General features: G+C 51.5%; 1 protein-coding gene across 3 annotated transcripts in view; it reads right to left on the bottom strand.

Annotated features, from left to right (window-relative positions):
- Nucleotides 1-1,776: 1,776 nt before the first annotated feature.
- The window catches only part of FAM120A (family with sequence similarity 120 member A), a 96,793-nt gene continuing 81,067 nt past the window's right edge, over nucleotides 1,777-17,502 (bottom strand). The window contains exons 13-18 of one of the 3 annotated variants that reach the window (XM_080819158.1): nucleotides 15,133-15,342; nucleotides 13,534-13,717; nucleotides 12,883-13,017; nucleotides 10,716-10,857; nucleotides 9,966-10,062; nucleotides 1,777-3,678 (exon numbers count right to left, since the gene is read on the bottom strand). In XM_080819158.1, coding sequence (XP_080675284.1) covers nucleotides 3,367-3,678; nucleotides 9,966-10,062; nucleotides 10,716-10,857; nucleotides 12,883-13,017; nucleotides 13,534-13,717; nucleotides 15,133-15,342 — 1,080 coding nt within the window. In that variant the 3' untranslated portion in view covers nucleotides 1,777-3,366. Of the gene's footprint in view, nucleotides 3,679-9,965; nucleotides 10,063-10,715; nucleotides 10,858-12,879; nucleotides 13,018-13,533; nucleotides 13,718-15,132; nucleotides 15,343-17,502 lie in introns of all 3 variants that reach the window. The other 2 variants (XM_080819157.1, XM_080819159.1) reach the window with 2 other exon arrangements.

Here is a 17,502-nt window from a genome sequence, read left to right on the forward strand (position 1 = left end):
CAACACGCCCTTCGCTCCCCTTGGCTTTCCTTCCAGTGAGAGGCTAATCCCCCGGGGGCTGTGCACCCACCTGGAGACTGCTCCCCATCTCCCAGGTGCCAGCAGCACCCAAGAACCCTGTGTAGTGGCTTCTCCCCTCACCTGTGGGTTCTCTCTCCACTGATGCCTGCCCTGGACCTGAGCCCAACCTTGCTCTGCAGACAACGTTCGTCCCCAGCCCCAGCAGCCCTCCCTGCCACAGGCCCTTGCCCTATATGTTCCTTGTGTTCTTACCTGATACAGCCTCACATACACATCCCTGGACTGCACCCTGGACCGAAAGTGCCATGAAGAGCTGGCCCCTGCCGCCCTCTAAGTCTGGTACTAAGTCTAATTCTGAACACCGGCACAACCATTGTGTGGGGCCTACGTCGCAGCTGAACGTAGTGGCGGGAAGACACTGCGATGGTGCTGGGTGGTGCTGGGCTCAGTGCTCGGCTCGGTGGTGCTGGTGGCGGTGGACCTGGGCGCAGTGGCGCTAGGTGCAATGCCGGGCAGTGGTGCGAGGGGCAGTGGTCCTGGGCACAATGGTGCTGGGCGCGGTGCCCCGCACGCAGACCCCTCACCAAGCGTGCTTGGGAGCTGGAGTCCGCTGTAAAGTTCCCGCAGACGTCTGTGGGCTGCGGAGAGGGACAGATGCAGGTGAGCCAGGAGGCGAGCATCGCGAGTGATTTCTGTTCCTTTCTGTCTAGCTGCCCTCTCGGAAGTTACTACAATAAACGTGTTACTTTTGAGACAAGCAAACATGATCAACAAAAGCTCTTTTTACAAAGAAAAACAAGTGTTTGACCTGCCCCAGAGCAGCGGCTAGGCCGTGGGGCTCTGCGCCCTCGCAAGCCGTCCTCACCCTCACCGGCGCCGGTGCCCGCGGTGGCGCTCGGCCCAGCCAGCCGCGGGGCGGGGACGGTGCGCGCGCAGCGCCCGCGCGAGTGGGGCGGGGCCCGCTCCGCCCCGGCACAAGCCAGAGGTGCTCACGGCCCCGCCCCGTCCTGCGCACAACGGAAGTGCTCACGGCCCCGCCCCGCCCCGAGCACAGGCCGGAAGAGCTCGCGGCCCCGCGCCGTCCCGAGCACAGGCCGGAAGTGCTCGCCGCCCCGCCCCGAATACAGGCCGGAAGTGCTCATGGCCCCGCCCTGCGCCGTCCAGACCATAGGCCGGAAGTGCTCGCGGCCGGGCCTAAGTACAGGCCGGAAGCAGCTCAGGCCCCGCCCCCGCGCACAGGCCGGAAGCAGCCCAGGCCCCGCCCCCGCGCACAGGCCGGAAGTGAACAGGTCGTCCCCCCTCGCGAGTAGCTGGTGGTGTGGACGGCGTTTCCCCAAGTGCTGGTTCAGGCTTGTCCTCAGCGCTGCCGGCTGAGCGACCCTGGAGAGGCCACAGCGGCGGATGGGCAGAGCCGCGGGGGAGCCGCGATGATGCCTGACGTGGGCAGTAATAGCAACAGCAGCAGCACTCAGTGCGCTGTCTTTGGTCTCGAGCCTGCGTTCCGACCATCGGCCCGCGTGTCTTGTGTTGTCCGCGGGGCTCGGATCGCCACCCGCCCCGAATCTCGGGTGCTCGCGAGCCTGCGGTCCGAGGACCAGCCCGGTGTGTATTGTCGGCTGGGCTCGGACCCCCACCCACCCCGCACCCTGGGCGCCCCCAGCCGGCGGTCCGACGACCAGCCCGGGTGTGTGTATTGTCCGTGGGGCTCGGACACCCCACCCCGGCCCCCGGCTGAATCTGGAAGCCACGCTGCGTTTATACTAAAAGAATAAAGATTTTTATTAAGCATTGTAAGTTGCATTCAATAGCCTTCGGTACAGCACGCCACAACCCACCTACAATCAGTCAGACCCAACAGCAGTTCATTCTTGCACAATCCATGAGTTAGGGCAGAACTCCCTTCAACTTACAGTAAGATCCTACTCAGGTCTCGCGGGCAGGGATTGGGGAATTACATCTCATTTCTGATCACTAATGTGTGATGAAGAGCATCAGGAGAATTATATGAAAACGAATAAGAAGTGATTCTGATTTCAAAGTACATTGTTTGGAAACAGTAACAAAAACATCAAAATGATATAAGTATACCTGCTTCTACTAAATTCTTGATGGGAAAGTTCTCAAGAACAAGCAATTTGTTTCCTGCTACAGAAAGGGGGGTTTTTTTTTGTTTTTTTTTTTAAAGATCAAAGGGATTTTTTTTTGTTTTTCACAGAATTTCATATTTTGCTAATATGAAGGCATAAAACAGCAACAAAGAACAATAATGCATACAGCAGTGAATACACCAGGGTAATGTTGATATTTGAAACAGCTAGATAATTTTTGGGGAGTTTTTAGAATAAATGCAACAGAGGTCAATAATCACAAAATTTTAAGGTTAGAGCAAGATCAGTCAATGACTAAACAGAGTTAACATCTTTTATAGGACTATTACTGATTATTAGCATTTTGTTTTGCAAATGGGCACATACTGGTAAGAATGGAAGGACAATAACATGCATAATATTAACTACACACTTTAAAAATTATGAACCATGCAGAAGGTTAGCTCAAGTAGTAGCACTAATGGTCTACGTCCGATCAAAACCACATAGTTCATTGATCACAGATGCATGGTATTAAGTCACGAAAAGTTTCAGAACACATTGTGTTGATTTTGAAAGGTCATTTGCATCTTCTATGATTTCAACTTTATCTCCATTTAACTTGCTTGTAAAGTAAGTATGATGTACTGCATATTTAAAATCAGCAGAACGGCAATATTACTCTATAATTTTTTAGTTTTGATAGTTGCACTTTTTTTTTTTAACACAAAAGAACCACATCAACAGTGATGAGATTTAAGTAAGAAAGAAAAACCGTGGTGTGCCTTATTTCTTTCATAATCATAAAATCAAAGCCTTAGACAAAGCTTTCTTGTGAACAGTAATGCAAAATCAAAGATAATGGCATACATATGGTGCCAAATGCTAAAAATGATATTTTAAGCTATATATACTTAAAGACTGCCAAAATTTGTTTTCTTTATAGTTCAAGAAACACAACTATAGGCTTTTGTCATAACCAGTTTAAACTTTGTGTGTACTTCATTTTAAGTGTGGGAGTCAAATGCTCTTCATTTTCTTTCTCTCTTTTTGTTTTATTGTAGCATTTTGACTACAACTGGTTAAAACTAAAAATGTGTTGTTTAAATCTCTGATATCAAAGAGGGATCCGAATTTCCAAAGTCCTCATTTTTCTCTTACGGAAAGGAAAAAATGTACATAACTGTAGGCTCTCTTTCTCTCCAGATATTCCTGAATCCTACCCTTCCAGCATCCTTCACCCTCTATAAAAATAAGTTTACTCTTCTTTCTTTAAGACAGCAGCGTCCAGAGCGTCAGCCCTGCGGCAAGCACTGTCTGTACTTAGTGCATTTAAGTGAGGATTTGTATTGCACGTCTTAGAGTCATTGTTCAAGGCACTTTCCGAGTGGCTGGGGGCCCTGGCGTCGCCCGCGCTCCCGTTCATCTGGGGAGCAGGCTTCTCCTCAGCCACCGCTCCGTTTTCAGCCAGGGACCCATCTGAAGACACGGCGGACGACTTGGATTCCCCGGATCTTGACTTCAGTTCTTTAGCCACTTCCTCTGCTGAAGCAGCATAGGGAGGCTTGCCCTGGTCAAAATCAAGGACAACAAGCAAGAGAGCAGCTTTGATCCACAGCGGGAGAGGAGGAACGCCCACGAGCCCAGACGGCGCGGCGCACCCCGCCCGGGCGCGCTCCTCACGGAGTGTCCGCTCTGCCCTCGAGCGCTCGGCGGGCTGCGCCGTCCGCGCTCGCTCTACTCTTCCCTCCGTCCGCCCCAGCGCTCTCCACAGCCTGTCCGGAGTATCTGCTCTACACACCTGCATACTCCGGCCTGTACCTCACGACGGCCGCAGGCTCCCCGTGTACACTCTAGTCGTGCACATTCCATACTCTACAGTCCCTACCGGCTACACTCCGTCCTCTCTCGAGTCTGTGGCCTCTACAGTCCACACTCGAATACACTCTGTCTTGCTTCTGCCTGACCTGCTGCGGGGAGAAGCTCGGCTCGGCAGGTTCGTCCTGGAGCCCCTTCCCTCCACATCTCTGTAGGTAATATCCTGACCTGCAGGAGGCCCCCACCCGAGGAGCTCTTCCCAATCCTTCTGGATAGTACCAGCTGCAGCTTACCACCACCCCTATACATCCAGCTGAAGTTTCAGACCACGACTCCCTCCATGTTTACCAACTCACACGTCCGCCTGTCACAGTCTGGGGGAGGCCCGCTTCTACAGGGAAATGGAGGCAAACCTAAGTCCTCTCAAGGACAAGCCCACAAGAAGCGAGTCTAAGCTGATAATCGCCACAAAGGTTTGATACTTGTCTCTTCTGAATGGGCCTCTCTGCTCCTCTTAACGGATTTAAAAGTAATTCTGGAAAAATATGTACTTTTAGAGTGATTCAGCTCATGTCCTGAAAGATAAGACCTCTTGGTCAGGGACAAGGAAGACACCCGAGATCTTCCAGGTGCTTACATCTTAGACCGCGGGTTTCTCAGCCTGGCACCGTGAATTTTGGACCTGATTGTACTGTCATGGGCTGTCTTGTGTGCCGCAGAGTGGTGGGCATCGCTGGCCTCTGACCATCAGAAGCCAGAAGCACTTGCAAACCGAGCTGGGGGGGGGGGGCACATCATCAGGGCCGAGAACCACTGTCAGAGGCAGACTCATTGATGAAGAAAACCTTAATGGTCTTTGCCTTTGAACGGTCATTTTTCAGTGAAGAACAGGAGACCCAGGACCAGAAAGCTGCCTACAGAACTTCCAGCTCTGCATTCCTTCCCTTTCAACCCCAGATGGCAGTGTGTCTGGTCTCCAGTCTTTCCCACTCTGAAAACCATGTCTGCCTGGTTGAAAAGAAAGGCACCCCCTCCCCAGCCACGCAGGGCTGGAGGTGCCTGTCGCCCTCGCCTCCACCAGTGCTTCCAGTGTTGGTTCCCCTCTGGGCTCAAATCCCACGGGTCTTCTCACTTTAGTGTTCAGTCCCAGAGTTCAGAAATACGAATGTGAGCTTTTCCACAACCCAATACCACTGTCATTTTGTTAGAACCTTGAGAAAAATAATACAAAAATGTAAGAGGGTAAAGCGGGGAAAAAGGTAACATCAAAGATTTCCAAGTACGTGCTTTCAGACCTCCAAGGGCTCACTCTCTGAGGGAAACATCCACTTGCCACTAAACAAACACCTCCAGCAGTGTCGCTGGGGCTGGCGGAGGCACCACCCCACGGCAGGGGACCCAGCAGGGGTCTGCGTGTTGGGGAAGCCACCACAGTCCCTCTCTGCTCCTGGGGGCAGGAACAGAGGATGCTGGCGAGGGAACATGAAAGCGGACTGTACCTGTTCAGAATAGACATCTGCTCTCTATACAGCCAATTCTTCCCATAAGCCTTGGCCACCATGAGCCCCTCCCACCCACGCCGCCACAAAGGGCACCCCGAGCACAGGGCACATCCCCAGAAGGCCAAGACCTGTCCTCTGGCTCCAGCACAGAGCAGACCAAGAAAAGCCCGGAGGTGAGGTGGGAAACAGGCAGAGGATCCAAAACAGAAGCAAAGGCTGCTCCAGAAATGGAGACCCGACTAGAGAGACACAGTAGCACGTGGACATCGTAATACATGAAGATGGTGAAGAGAAAGAAAAGCTTAAAATCAGAAAGAAGGGGCGCCTGGGTGGCTCAGAGGATTAGGCCTCTGCCTTCAGCTTGGGTCATGGTCCCAGGGTCCTGGGATCGAGCCCCGCATCGGGCTCTCTGCTCAGCAGAGAGCCTGCTTCCTCCTCTCTCTCTCTGTCTGCCTCTCTGCCTACTTGTGATCTGTCAAATAAATAAATAAAATGTTAAAAAAAAAAATCAGAAAGAAACAAAGACAGGGAAACGCGGATCAAACCACACTGAGATACCCAGCCAGAAAGCTAACTTCAAAGACAGTAAGAGGAGCTGGCGAGGGTGCAGGGAAATCCACAGCCTCACGCACCACGGGCGGGAGGGGAAAACCAGGCAGCCGGTGTGGAGTCTAGCTGTTCCTCAAGGGCATGAATGCAGAACGACCACGGCACCCAGGAATTCACTCCCAGAGGAATGAAATGTGTATCCGCACAAACACGTGAAGGCAAGGCCTGTAATGAATTATACTGCTGCGTATCTGAAAGCTGCTAAGAGGGATCTCAAAAGTTCTCATCACAAGAAAATCCATTTTTGTAACTATCTGAGGTAATGCAGGTTACCTAGACTTACTGTGGTGACCACTGTGCAGTATATACAAGCATAAAATCGCACTCTGTCCGCCTGTGACTGATACAATGCTACACGCTGATTACATCTCAATAAAGCTGGGTAACAGCCTCCATGTCCATCAGCTGGTAAACGGGTACACAAAATGTGTCCCATCCCCACGGTGGAGCATCGGGAAGCGACAGAAGGGAGAGACGAGCTGGTGCGCACCATAACACGCACACAGAGCAAGGCCACAGCCATGGAAACCAGATCCGTGGCCGTCAGGGGCTGGGAGGTGGCTTTGTAAGGGGTTTCTTCTTGGGTGAATGTTCTGGAATCAGCAATGTTGCTGCACAACAGTAAGAACAGATTGCACTGTCCACCTGAAGCAGGTGAGTTCTGTCTCAAAAGAAGACCTCAAAGGGAGTGGAGAACATGCCAAACGCTGACAACGGACCCAGGACAAGCTCAGTCGGAGCGCCAGAGATGAAAACCAAGCAAGGAGAAACAACAGAAATGAAAAAACAGGAATCCAAGAAAACTTTCTGATGTAAGACACGATCTGAAACCCCGTTTGGAAAAGAGCATGGTGTATGCGGAGCACACCAACCCAGAACGACCAGCAATGGGGCCGCATCACTAAAGCTTGGCAGAGCAACAAAAACAGTTTGGGCCTTTGCACCAAAACCGCGAACAACTTCCAAGGGAAAGACGATTCTTTTACTGTCAGTCTTCAACGCAAAGCTTTATGAAAGAAGAAAATGAGAGAACATCCATGAGACACCTGAGTGGGAGGTAAGAACCACTGCTTTCAACTGTTAGGAAAGCAAAGTGCTTTCAAACGTCCCCTCATCTCCATGGGGTCCCCTCTGGGGTCTGCTGAGGAGAGCCTCGAGGGACAATGCTCGCAGGCAGAGGACACGCTTCCACAGAAGCTGGGCAAATGAGGCACAGGTAGGGTGGCAAGTCAAGACTGTGTGCTGGGATGACCTAGTCGGTAACAGCCCAGCTACCATCAGAAATGCGAGAGCTGGGGGACTGAGGCACTGTGCACACAGCTGAGACAAAATCAGTGACAAGTCCAAGGCCATCTAACTTATCAACCCTGGGTTCTCGGGGTGGAAGAAGAGACATACCGATACCAACAGTAAAGTTTAGGTCAAATTCCCAAGGTCTTAAATTTGAATCAGAAGAGTCCATATAAAGCCTGGAAGTATTTTACTGAAGAAAAGCAATGGCATACACATGTGTGTGTCTGTGTGTGCACGTTATACCGGAATGCATGGCAGCGTAGGTGTGTGCGTGTCTGTGGGCATGATACATATGAGTACACGTCCTTCTTCTAGCTCTGTTCACAGGAAAAGCCCAGAAACAGTGACTTGGTGTGAGGAGAGACAGAGATCCACATGCAGATGTAACATGAGAGATTCAACACAAGTCCTGTAAGCAAACGCCCTCGGTTTATATTAGAAACAGTGTGGGGCGCCTGGGTGGCTCAGTGGGTTAAGGCCTCTGCCTTGGGCTCAGGTCATGATCTCAGGGTCCTGGGATCGAGCCGCACATCACGCTCTCTGCACGGCGGGGAGCCTGCTTTCTCCTCTCTCTGCCCGCCTCTCTGCCTACTTGTGATCTCTGTCAAATAAATAAAATCTTTAATAAATAAATAAATAAATAAATAAATAAATAAGAAACAGTGTGAATTCAGGAGGATTGTATCTCAAAAAAAAAAAAAAAACACCAAAACAATAAAAAGCAGGCATGTCACTTGTGTGTTTCTGCACGAACAAACAGGACTGTGTGTCTAGGTGAGGAACAGTGACCGAGCCATGGCATCAGGGTCCATGGGCACCCAGACAGTGGTCTTGAAATGCCATTTCCCACTAAAGAGCCCAAGTAACTAAAGAAATGTGGTGCTGGGCCAGGTGATGCCCTCAAAGGAAGCCACCACGGACCAGATGCCATACCAAAGGCCCATGGCCAAGGCAGGCAACGTGTCTGTCCTGCCAGGACTGTCATAATCAGGTACCAAATAGGAGGCAAGGGGAAGAAGCATCTCTTTATACAAATTCCCCAATAAACAATGAAAAAAGAAATGATGGAGTGAGAACATCTTCCTTTTGCAATTTCCAGTGAATGAATGGATCCGGTCAGTGGCGCATCAGTACAATAGGTCCTAACAAGCAGACATGTGTGCCCCTGACAGAAGTGCATGTGTCCACCTCAGTCTTGTCACAGGGACAGAGACCCATGACTGGCACAGCACCCAGATCCACTACCAGGATGCAAGAAGAGGAGGTCGGGTCATGGGGAGCCAGCCCCTCAGAACACACCCGGCCAGACGCAGAGTCTGTGGGTGACACACTGCATCGTCCCTCCTTCAAAAAGTGAAGGAAATAGGCAGGGAGGGAGGGAAGCTGGCGGATTCAGCACACCATGGAGACAAGGAAGAGGCTATGCCACACAGCTGTCTTGTGCTGGCTCTGGTGTCTGTGTTTTATATCAAAAGCCCCATAACCAGTAGGGCTGAAGGCTCCATGAGGGCTCTCTGCACAGGACAGGCTCTGGGTTGGAGCACAGCAAGGCCAGGTTCCCCTCCCTCTCGTAAACCTGTTCAGAGGCTGAGTGCTTTCCACTCAGAAGGGTGTCTCTGAAGACAGAGGAAGGTTGGGGTGGACCTGGGGGGGCCAAAGTGAGCGGAGCACACTCCCCACCCCGGGGGACACTGCACGGCAGATGGGCTGCCTGGACCCTGCTTCTAGGGAGGGGCCGCCTTTGTATCTGACTTGCTAAATGTATTTAATCAAAACAGAAATTCCTGTTGGTGCAGTTGGTTGGGCATTTTGGTTTCAGCTCAGGTCATAATCTCAGCGTCTCGAGATCAAGCCTCGTGTTGGGCTCTGTGCTCGGCAGGGAGTCTGCTTGAGATTCTCTCTCTGCCCCTCTCCCCCAAAATAAAATGAATCTTAGAAAAAAACAAAGAGAAGTTTTTACGATGCTGAGGTCAGCCGGTAAAGGCAGGCGTTTTAGTTTCTCTTGGCCAATTAAATTTCCGCGTGTGATTATTGGTACACGAGTCACTGGAGAGTCCTGAGGTTTGCGTGCACAGCATGGACAGAAAAGCACACTTTGATGAAATGCCGTAACTCGAGAAGTAGGCTGACTGGCATTTCTAAAAGATCCTTCTCAACAGGAAATTCATCAGGATCTAGGTTCTAAAGTGGTAGTATCCAAAGCAGGAAGAAACCCCAGCTCTTTCCTGGAGACATGTTCATGACCCTGTCCCCTCAAAGGCTGAGCCTCTCAGGGAAGAGCTAGTCAAGATGGTCCAGGAGAAGAAAAAGATACCAGTTTTCTTTTTAAAACCTAGCTGCTATTTACCTAAACAACGTTTTATAACATAAACGGCCGCTAACACCCTAGGAATGTTCCCCATGCAGCTGTGACTAGGAGACCATACTCCTCAGCACTGTGGCCACCGCCGCCGGCCCAACTGGGCTGAAGAGTCACAGCCCGCAGGCACCTCATGCGCTCAACAGCTGCAGAACCCCCCCACCGGCACCTCCCCCCCCCCCCCCCCCCCCGCCGCCGGTCTGGACGCAGGCTCCGAAGGACTAGCCCGGAAGCCCGGGCCCTCAGAGTGCGCCACCGCCCCTCGCTGCGGATTACCTGAATCACACCCTGGTTTTTATAGCCTCTGCCGTAGTACCGTCCACCTCTTCCAAACGTTCTGATCACCGGGGTGGAAATCACTCCCCTTGGACGCCTGAACAAAGAGAAGATGACAGAAGCACACAGGCTTGAGTCTGCTGAAGACAGCTGACACGTGTACAATAATGTCGCTCTCCCGCAGCAGCACTGTCTAGTAAATCACGGTCATACCACAGACTAATTCTAACATTCCAAGATATCAATTGTTTGGGTCCATATCCAGTGTATTCGATTTGAAAAACCATACACTTCAAAAATGCTACTTTTTAAATACTAAAAAATGGTTAATTAAATAATGTGTTGATAATTACTTAATAATGGTTGAAAGAACTACCTAATACCATATATAATGGAATCCTATGTAACCACAAACAGTGACATCAATGAAGATGTATCTAATGATATAAAAATGTTCCTAGGAAAGTCCTAATAATTGAAAGAAGAGGCTAGGGGCGCCTGGGTGGCTCAGTGATTGAGTCTCTGCCTTCGGCTCGGGTCATGGTCTCAGGGTCCTGGGATTGAGGCCCGCATCGGGCTCTCTGCTCAGCAGGGAGCCTGCTTCCCCCCCCTCTCTGCCTGCTGCTCTGCCTACTTGTGATCTTTATCTGTCAAGTGAATAAGTAAAATCTTAAAAAAAAAAAAAAGAGAGAGAGAAGAAAGAAGGAAGAGGCTGTTTTCTATTAATACAAATACACTTTCAGAACTTACCCCCGTGCTGGTCCTCCAACAGAAACCACCTGCAGGGGGAAAGGCCCTCGGCCCCCGCGGCCCCGTCTGCTCCCAGCCCAGTGGCCGACCACAGTGCCGGCTATTTCTAGCTTCCCTCCCTGAGAAGGTATAGGCTGCAGTCCTGCATAAAAAATAGAACAAATCTTAACAATCACATAATTAAAAATTGCAAAAAGGAACAAGCAAGCACTTTCTTTTCAACTGTGGCTTATATTTCAGAGAAAGGCCCCTTCCCTTGCTTTGGGAAGACTTATTTATGACATAAAGTATTAATGCACCCATCATTTGATTTTAATGGTTTTAGCTGCTGTTAAAAATACACCTGAGAGTAAGCAAACGTGCTGGCTACACAGAACTAACAATTAAAAGGAGTTACAGATGCAAACTGTGCGAGGCTTTTAGACTGAAATAGGCTCAGTAAACCGCTGCCGCCGGGCGGTCCCCGCGCGCTGCCTCCACTGCAGAGGTGGTCACCTGCAAACTCGGAGCGTTTTCTCTTCGAGTAACTGCTTCCAGGGTTCCCGCCTTCACCAAACATTACGGAAGCTAACCAGGGAATGCGGCTTTAGTTCTCACTGTACTGTTAAATCAGAATTCCCTCATGTGGGGTCACAAACATCCACTGTATTCACTAACTTCTATTAGCTGTGTATAGCCTGCATTTTCTAAGGTTTTCTGACTAAAGAAAGAAAATTCTCAGTTAACTGAGAGCAAAACTTCTGATAAAAACCAAACAGAAACTCAAGCTTCTGATTTCCTGGCAGATGGAACGGACCCTAATCCACTCTCTATGATCCAGATTTTCAACACGACAACTAGCTGCCAGCCAGCACTGCCCAGCAAGCACATCTATGACAAGCCTCATGTTCCTAATAGCCACACTGAAAAAATACAACAACAGATGAAATAGGTTTTGATAATATGTTTTATTTGACCCAATATATCAAAACACTATTATTTCAACATGTAACCAATATAAAAACTATTAATTAGCTATCTTGTATTCCTTTTTCCACATGAGGTCTAAAACTGGATGTGTGTTTTGTGTTTCGGGCCCAGCTCAGATTGGACAAGCACAGGTCAAGCGCTCAAGAGCACGGTGGCTGCCGGTCACTTCGCTGGACAGCAGAGCTGAGCTCAGACACAATTTGGGAGTAGTCAGGAAACAGGTTCCTCTTGCCATTTCAGCCCAAGAACTACTTCTGACCTCACAGTGTCCACAGCCACCACCCCACCCAGAGCTGTATCCCAACTGCACACTGATGTGAGTGTCCAGACAAGGGGTGCAAGGAGCTGAAGCCAGTGGCGAAGCACCGAGCACGCGTCACTGCACGTTGCATGGCGTGGGCAGGAAGAAAAGCGCCGGTGGGAGGCAGGAGAGGGGCATGCAGGGTTGGTGAGGGGGAGAAATGGCCCCAGAGCCCCTCTGGGGGTTGGGGGATGGGGTCTGCGCTGGCCTGCGAGTCTTTACTGCTCCAGAAGAGGTTTCCCTCCAGCCCCAAGGAGCTGAGCTGGAAAAACATTCCTGGGCGGGAGAGGAAGACTTGCCTATCCTGAAGTTATTTGAAAATGTATCTGAAGGGCCCTGTGACGTGGATGGGATGGCCGGGCCTAACTCTGCAGTCCCAAAATACAGGACATGTGACACAGCTACGAGTCACAGACTCTAATTACAGCAAAATCATAAGACATTCTTTCAAAACTAAATGTTAAGACTTTTTTCTCTCTTGTAAGGCTAACACATACAAGAAGAGAAGCAAAGGGAATTTAAAATAAGTGTATCTATGTACGTGGTTACTAGAACTTGCTTTAAAAACGTTTCCTACGGGAACAGTCTGTGGAACGTTTGTGTGCCAGGAGTTCTGCTACAACCTCAGAACCTTCTACGCCAGCTCATCCCCTCTCGTCAGGGGAGTAGCCCACCAACGGGCACCGCCAGGCAGCCTGTCCCAGCACAGGAGGTGACACTGGGGCCAGGCACACATGGCCGCGTGGACACCCGATGGCCCCACTGCCAGGCCGAGACCTGGGGGCAGACGGGGCTGGGAGGGGGCCTAGCAGAAAGGATGCAGTGTTGGGCCAGGACAGCAGAGGGGGACCAGGTGGGGCAGCGAAGCTCTAGGAGAAGGCACGGCATAATTACCACCCTGCGACTTGCTAGTCCTGCTGCTGTCACCGCCGGAGAAGGCTCCGCAGTGTCCCGCTGCCGTTGCCACTCGGAAGGCACGGTAAGCGCCTGTCGCTACAGTCTCCCCATAGGGGCCTCCAAAGCCACAGACTCCTGTGGGACCCGGGTGGAGAGAGACGGAGAAGCCATGAGGAGCGGGTTCGGAGGGAGCCACCGATGGGCCTCTGGGCAGAGTGACCCTGTCTCCTTCAGCTGCTGCTTCCGTACCATCAGCTGCCAGGGAGGGGTCTCCCAGCCCCTCTTGCCAGCAATGAACAACTCTGAAGTGTCAACCATGGGGGCTCAGCCTCTGGCCTGGGGGGTGGTGGGGGTGGCCTTGGCAGAGAGGACTCCTCTGGCCCCCAGACTTGAGCCGACCAACTGTTAACACCTAGTCTCTCCAGCAGCCTCTGTATCTCCCTCTCTCCCTTCCCCATCACGGCTTCGGGAGTCGAGTCTGCACCCTGTCTATCCTGAAAAGCTGATGCTGCAAACGTCATCGTAAGCCTGATGATTAATTACAAGGTCCCAGTGCAGCAAGATGTGGACCAGGGCTACACAGGGTGCCCGTGGCATGTGTGCCTGTCCCCTCACACCGCCAGTCCCTCCCGACAGTGCCTGCACACTCACCTGCAAAGCCCCGCCCTCGGCCCTGAGCTGGGGGGACGGGCCCGAAGTGCCGGGGGTACACGGAGGCAGGGTAGAAGGGCAGCGCCGTGGGTGGCGGGAAGGGAAGTGGGTGGCTCTGCCGGGAGAGGTTCAGCCCTTCCAGGATGCTCTGCCGCATCTTCTCTACCTTGGCAGCTTGCTCGGCCTGCAAGTCAAGTGCCGGCATGTGAAAACGTGGTTCACGAGGCTTTGCTCGAGTTGGAATGGACACGACAAAGTGAGACACACTGACGGCTAGGATGCATCTCCACACTTCCTCCCAAGTCACAGTCCTGGTCTGCGGAGCCATGCTTGGTACAGAAGGCAAGCAAGACGGAAAACGCAAACAACGAATAGATCCCTCTCACTCCCATGACCTCAACCCCAGACAAACATCAACTTAAAAACTTAAACCCCAGCTTTGCTGGCTCATCTCCAGGTGAGAACCATTTCCTATAGGAGTTCTTAACTGAAAGTGTAGTTTTGGTCCTGGAAACCAGTGGTTGAGTCCAAACAGTGCAGACGATGTCTGCGGACCGAGCGCTTGGCCCGGCGTGTGCTGCGCGTGACACAGAAGGCGACAGCTACCCGCACAGATGCACAGCACACTGCCCGTGTGCATCAAATCCACTGTGAGAAAACACCTACAACGTTCACCTGGAGTGTCTTTTGTTAATAAATATGAAAAGACATAAAACGACACTAATTCTTAATCCGAGAATCTGAAAACCCATGTATCCCATCAATCCGTCTTTAGACTGAGCCTGACTTGGGAGCCACAGCAGCTCAGGGAGAGCATGTAGTTAGAAGCCTGAAGCAAATGTGAGGCTCTTTCACGCAATGGGACAAGATCACCTGACGGCTGACTTCACCAGGATTTCCAACAAGCATGGTCCCTCCACATTCAGGGGCTGCACGTCTGTGGAGTCACCTATTGCTGAAATGTATCCTGTAACCCCATGTAAGTGCTCATGGCATTCTCGCGGCGCTCCGCAGACCCGTGCAGCGTGGGGCGAGGTGGGAGTCGCTGCCGAGGCTCTGCCGTCCTGTTTCAGACTTTACACTGTAAACAAGTGTCCTGTTCACCATCTACTTAGTGCCACGTTTTCATGTTTCTGTGGGTGACTCTGCTGTTGGAAATGGGCCTGAGCATCGTGCCGGGTGCTGGCTCGTGTCCCTAAGTGCCAGGCTGTGGGATGCGCCTTGTGGAGAAAGCCAGTGTGCCACGTGCATGTTCAGGCTGTTACCGTGCTGCTGGCCACGAGGACAATGTGAGTAAGTGAATAATGTATGTCCATCGAGATGTCGTGCCAGAAACACACAAAACAAGGCAGGGTACTGAGCTGCTGAGAAAGGTGTGGCCAGACGCCGGGAGGAACCCAGCCCCATCTGTCCCCCAGGAGCAAGCTTCAGTGTGTGGTGACTTAGCGCTCAGGTGAGTGCAGCTCGGCACCCGCAGCCGGCACGAACACTTGTGCACACGTGGGGCCAGGCCCAGGCTCACTAGCCAGCACACGTTCCCGCATCCCACTCCGAGGTGGCCAGCCGCTCCTCCCTGCCCCCCGCTGCTCCTGCACTGACCTGACCATCACAGAGGTCGATGAGTGGGGTCTTTTCCCGGCTTGCTTTGAGGAGTTTGGACTGGAAGAGCTTCCCGTCAAAATACATCCAAGGGCAGCAGTGCTCCCAGGGCACCGGCTGGCCACACGCGTCGTTTGCAAACAGGGCCATGTCCACACCACTCATGAAGAGAGCTGACAGCTGAATGCCTCGGGGGTCGAGGTTCTCGATCTTAAAATGGAAAAGAGTGATTTCCATGGAGTAAGAGCACCACAGTACCTGCTTCTCACAACATCTGACTAAATCTCTCCACAGTTAATGTGGACACCCCTCCACCAAATGCCCCCTAAGCACACCTGTTACTACCTCTTAGTGACCCTAGCGCTGGGCTATCTGAACACAGACGTTTTATGTTCCTTAACAGATCAGCATTTAAGAAACTGCCTATTTCAACGTGGAATCTGTAGAGTGTTGTACAAGTGCAGAGACACCACGTTGCAGCTCACATGACCCAGTAACAGATTACTGGGAGTCTCCTTAGCGCTCAGGAAGGCCACAACTCACGCATGAAAACAAGTCACACTGCAGATTCTACAAGCTGGTAACGGAGGAACAGAAAGATCATAACAAGGAGCAATTCTAGTAAGATTCTGCATTTTCCAAGTCGTTATATTAAAAAGCACTCCTTATAATTTCATTCTAAAACCTATACTTCATGTTTACATCATTTTATACGTTAATGTTTTAGATAGCAACTCATTAATGAGACTGTCGAATGTTTCGGGAGAAATGGATAGCTTATAAATGGAGAACACAACAACAAAAACACTGTGTCTGGACCATGCAGACTATCTCTCCTGGCTCCCCCCACTGGCGCTGCCGCCCTCCTGTACCCACGCACAGCCCTCTCTGCTCGCACCTGGTGCACTGGGCAAGGAACACTGACAGATACAGTCAACTCTTGATTGTTTACGAAGGACCTGGTTTGTGGATTATCCGGAACCGAGTTCTCACTGCCTGGCTTCTGTCTTCCTGCCCTGCACATGTACTTTGGAAGGTGATGGTGTCCCAAGAATGCAGTCTTCACGGGGCACCCACCTAAGCAATGCCTAAATGTGGCAGGTGCCCTGGCTTTGCATGAAAAAGGAAAAAGGCCATTCCCGTGCCAGATATTGATGAATGTATGAGCATCTGTTATTTTGCGCTCGGTGCCAACATCCCACAATCAGCTAACGCTGTTTTCCAACCTCTTTTTTTTTTTATTTTTCCAAACCTGGAAAAGCCTATCCCGGCTCGCAGCCCAACCCCACCAGCCCGTGCCTTGGGTGCTGCTTCTCCAAGCCTTCAGCCTCACTGGGACGGACACTGTGCTGGGCTGAGGGCAGGCGGGGCTGGGGGATGGGACCACGAGCATTTCCTTATGAGAAGAAAACAGAGAAACAGAGGGGAAAAATGGAGAAAGAATTCACTTGAAGTGAAAAGTCCCTTCTTCTCTGAGAGTCTCACACGCCTTCTAGAAAGCTGACCCTGGGAACGTGGCCTCGCATGGAGCAGGCCAAGGGGAAGCCAGGGGTGGCCTGGAGGCTGCTCCATCACCCAGTGCCATCCTGCAGCCCGGCAGCGCCTTCTGGGGAAGCCGCTGCCAGCACCTGGTTTCCCACGCCAGCCCTCACATGGAAGACGGAGCCCCCTGCGTGCAGGTGGGCAGACGTGGAGCGCTCTCCCAGGGAGCTGACGGGAGGCGTAGGGAAGTCAGCCTCACCCACACACACATCCACCTGTTCTAAACGGACTCAACATCAGTGAAGGAACCATTTGTATGGGTTTCAAAAATGATTATCGAGTCATTTAGTTTTACTAATGACAACTACCCTAACTTCACAGAAAAAATTCCCAAAATAAAAGCTGCTCAAATAACGTAAATAGAATCTCAACTGGCGTGTAGATCTTGCCTCATCCAAACAATTTCTAAACTACCTCGCAGAGTGTTTTCTATTTCTCTCTCTATACGCTAATTACACAAAAACCACTATGCATCACCCACAGGGACCGCGACACACATGTACTGCGTGCCGCTGTGTGCACTTTCACGTGCATTACCTCGTTTACATCTCGACCACTGTGCGACACACACACTGCTCCTAGCACTCCACTCCACAGAGGGGGACACGCAGTCACAGAGCGCTCAGGGTCTTAACACCGGTCACTGGTATCACCGGAGTCTGGGCCCCTGCTTGCGGGTGAGGCTGTGATACCTGTATCCCAGCCTCGCTCTCTGACCCAGGAAGAGAAAATCATCTGCAGTATCCAAAGTCCCTCAACTAGAGAAAGTGACACAGTTCCCTGACTTTCTAGGAAATACAAATATGGAATTCACTCTCTGTCCAATTA

This window comes from Martes martes, assembly GCF_963455335.1.
Source record: "Martes martes genome assembly, chromosome: 12".
Lineage (NCBI taxonomy): Eukaryota > Metazoa > Chordata > Mammalia > Carnivora > Mustelidae > Martes > Martes martes.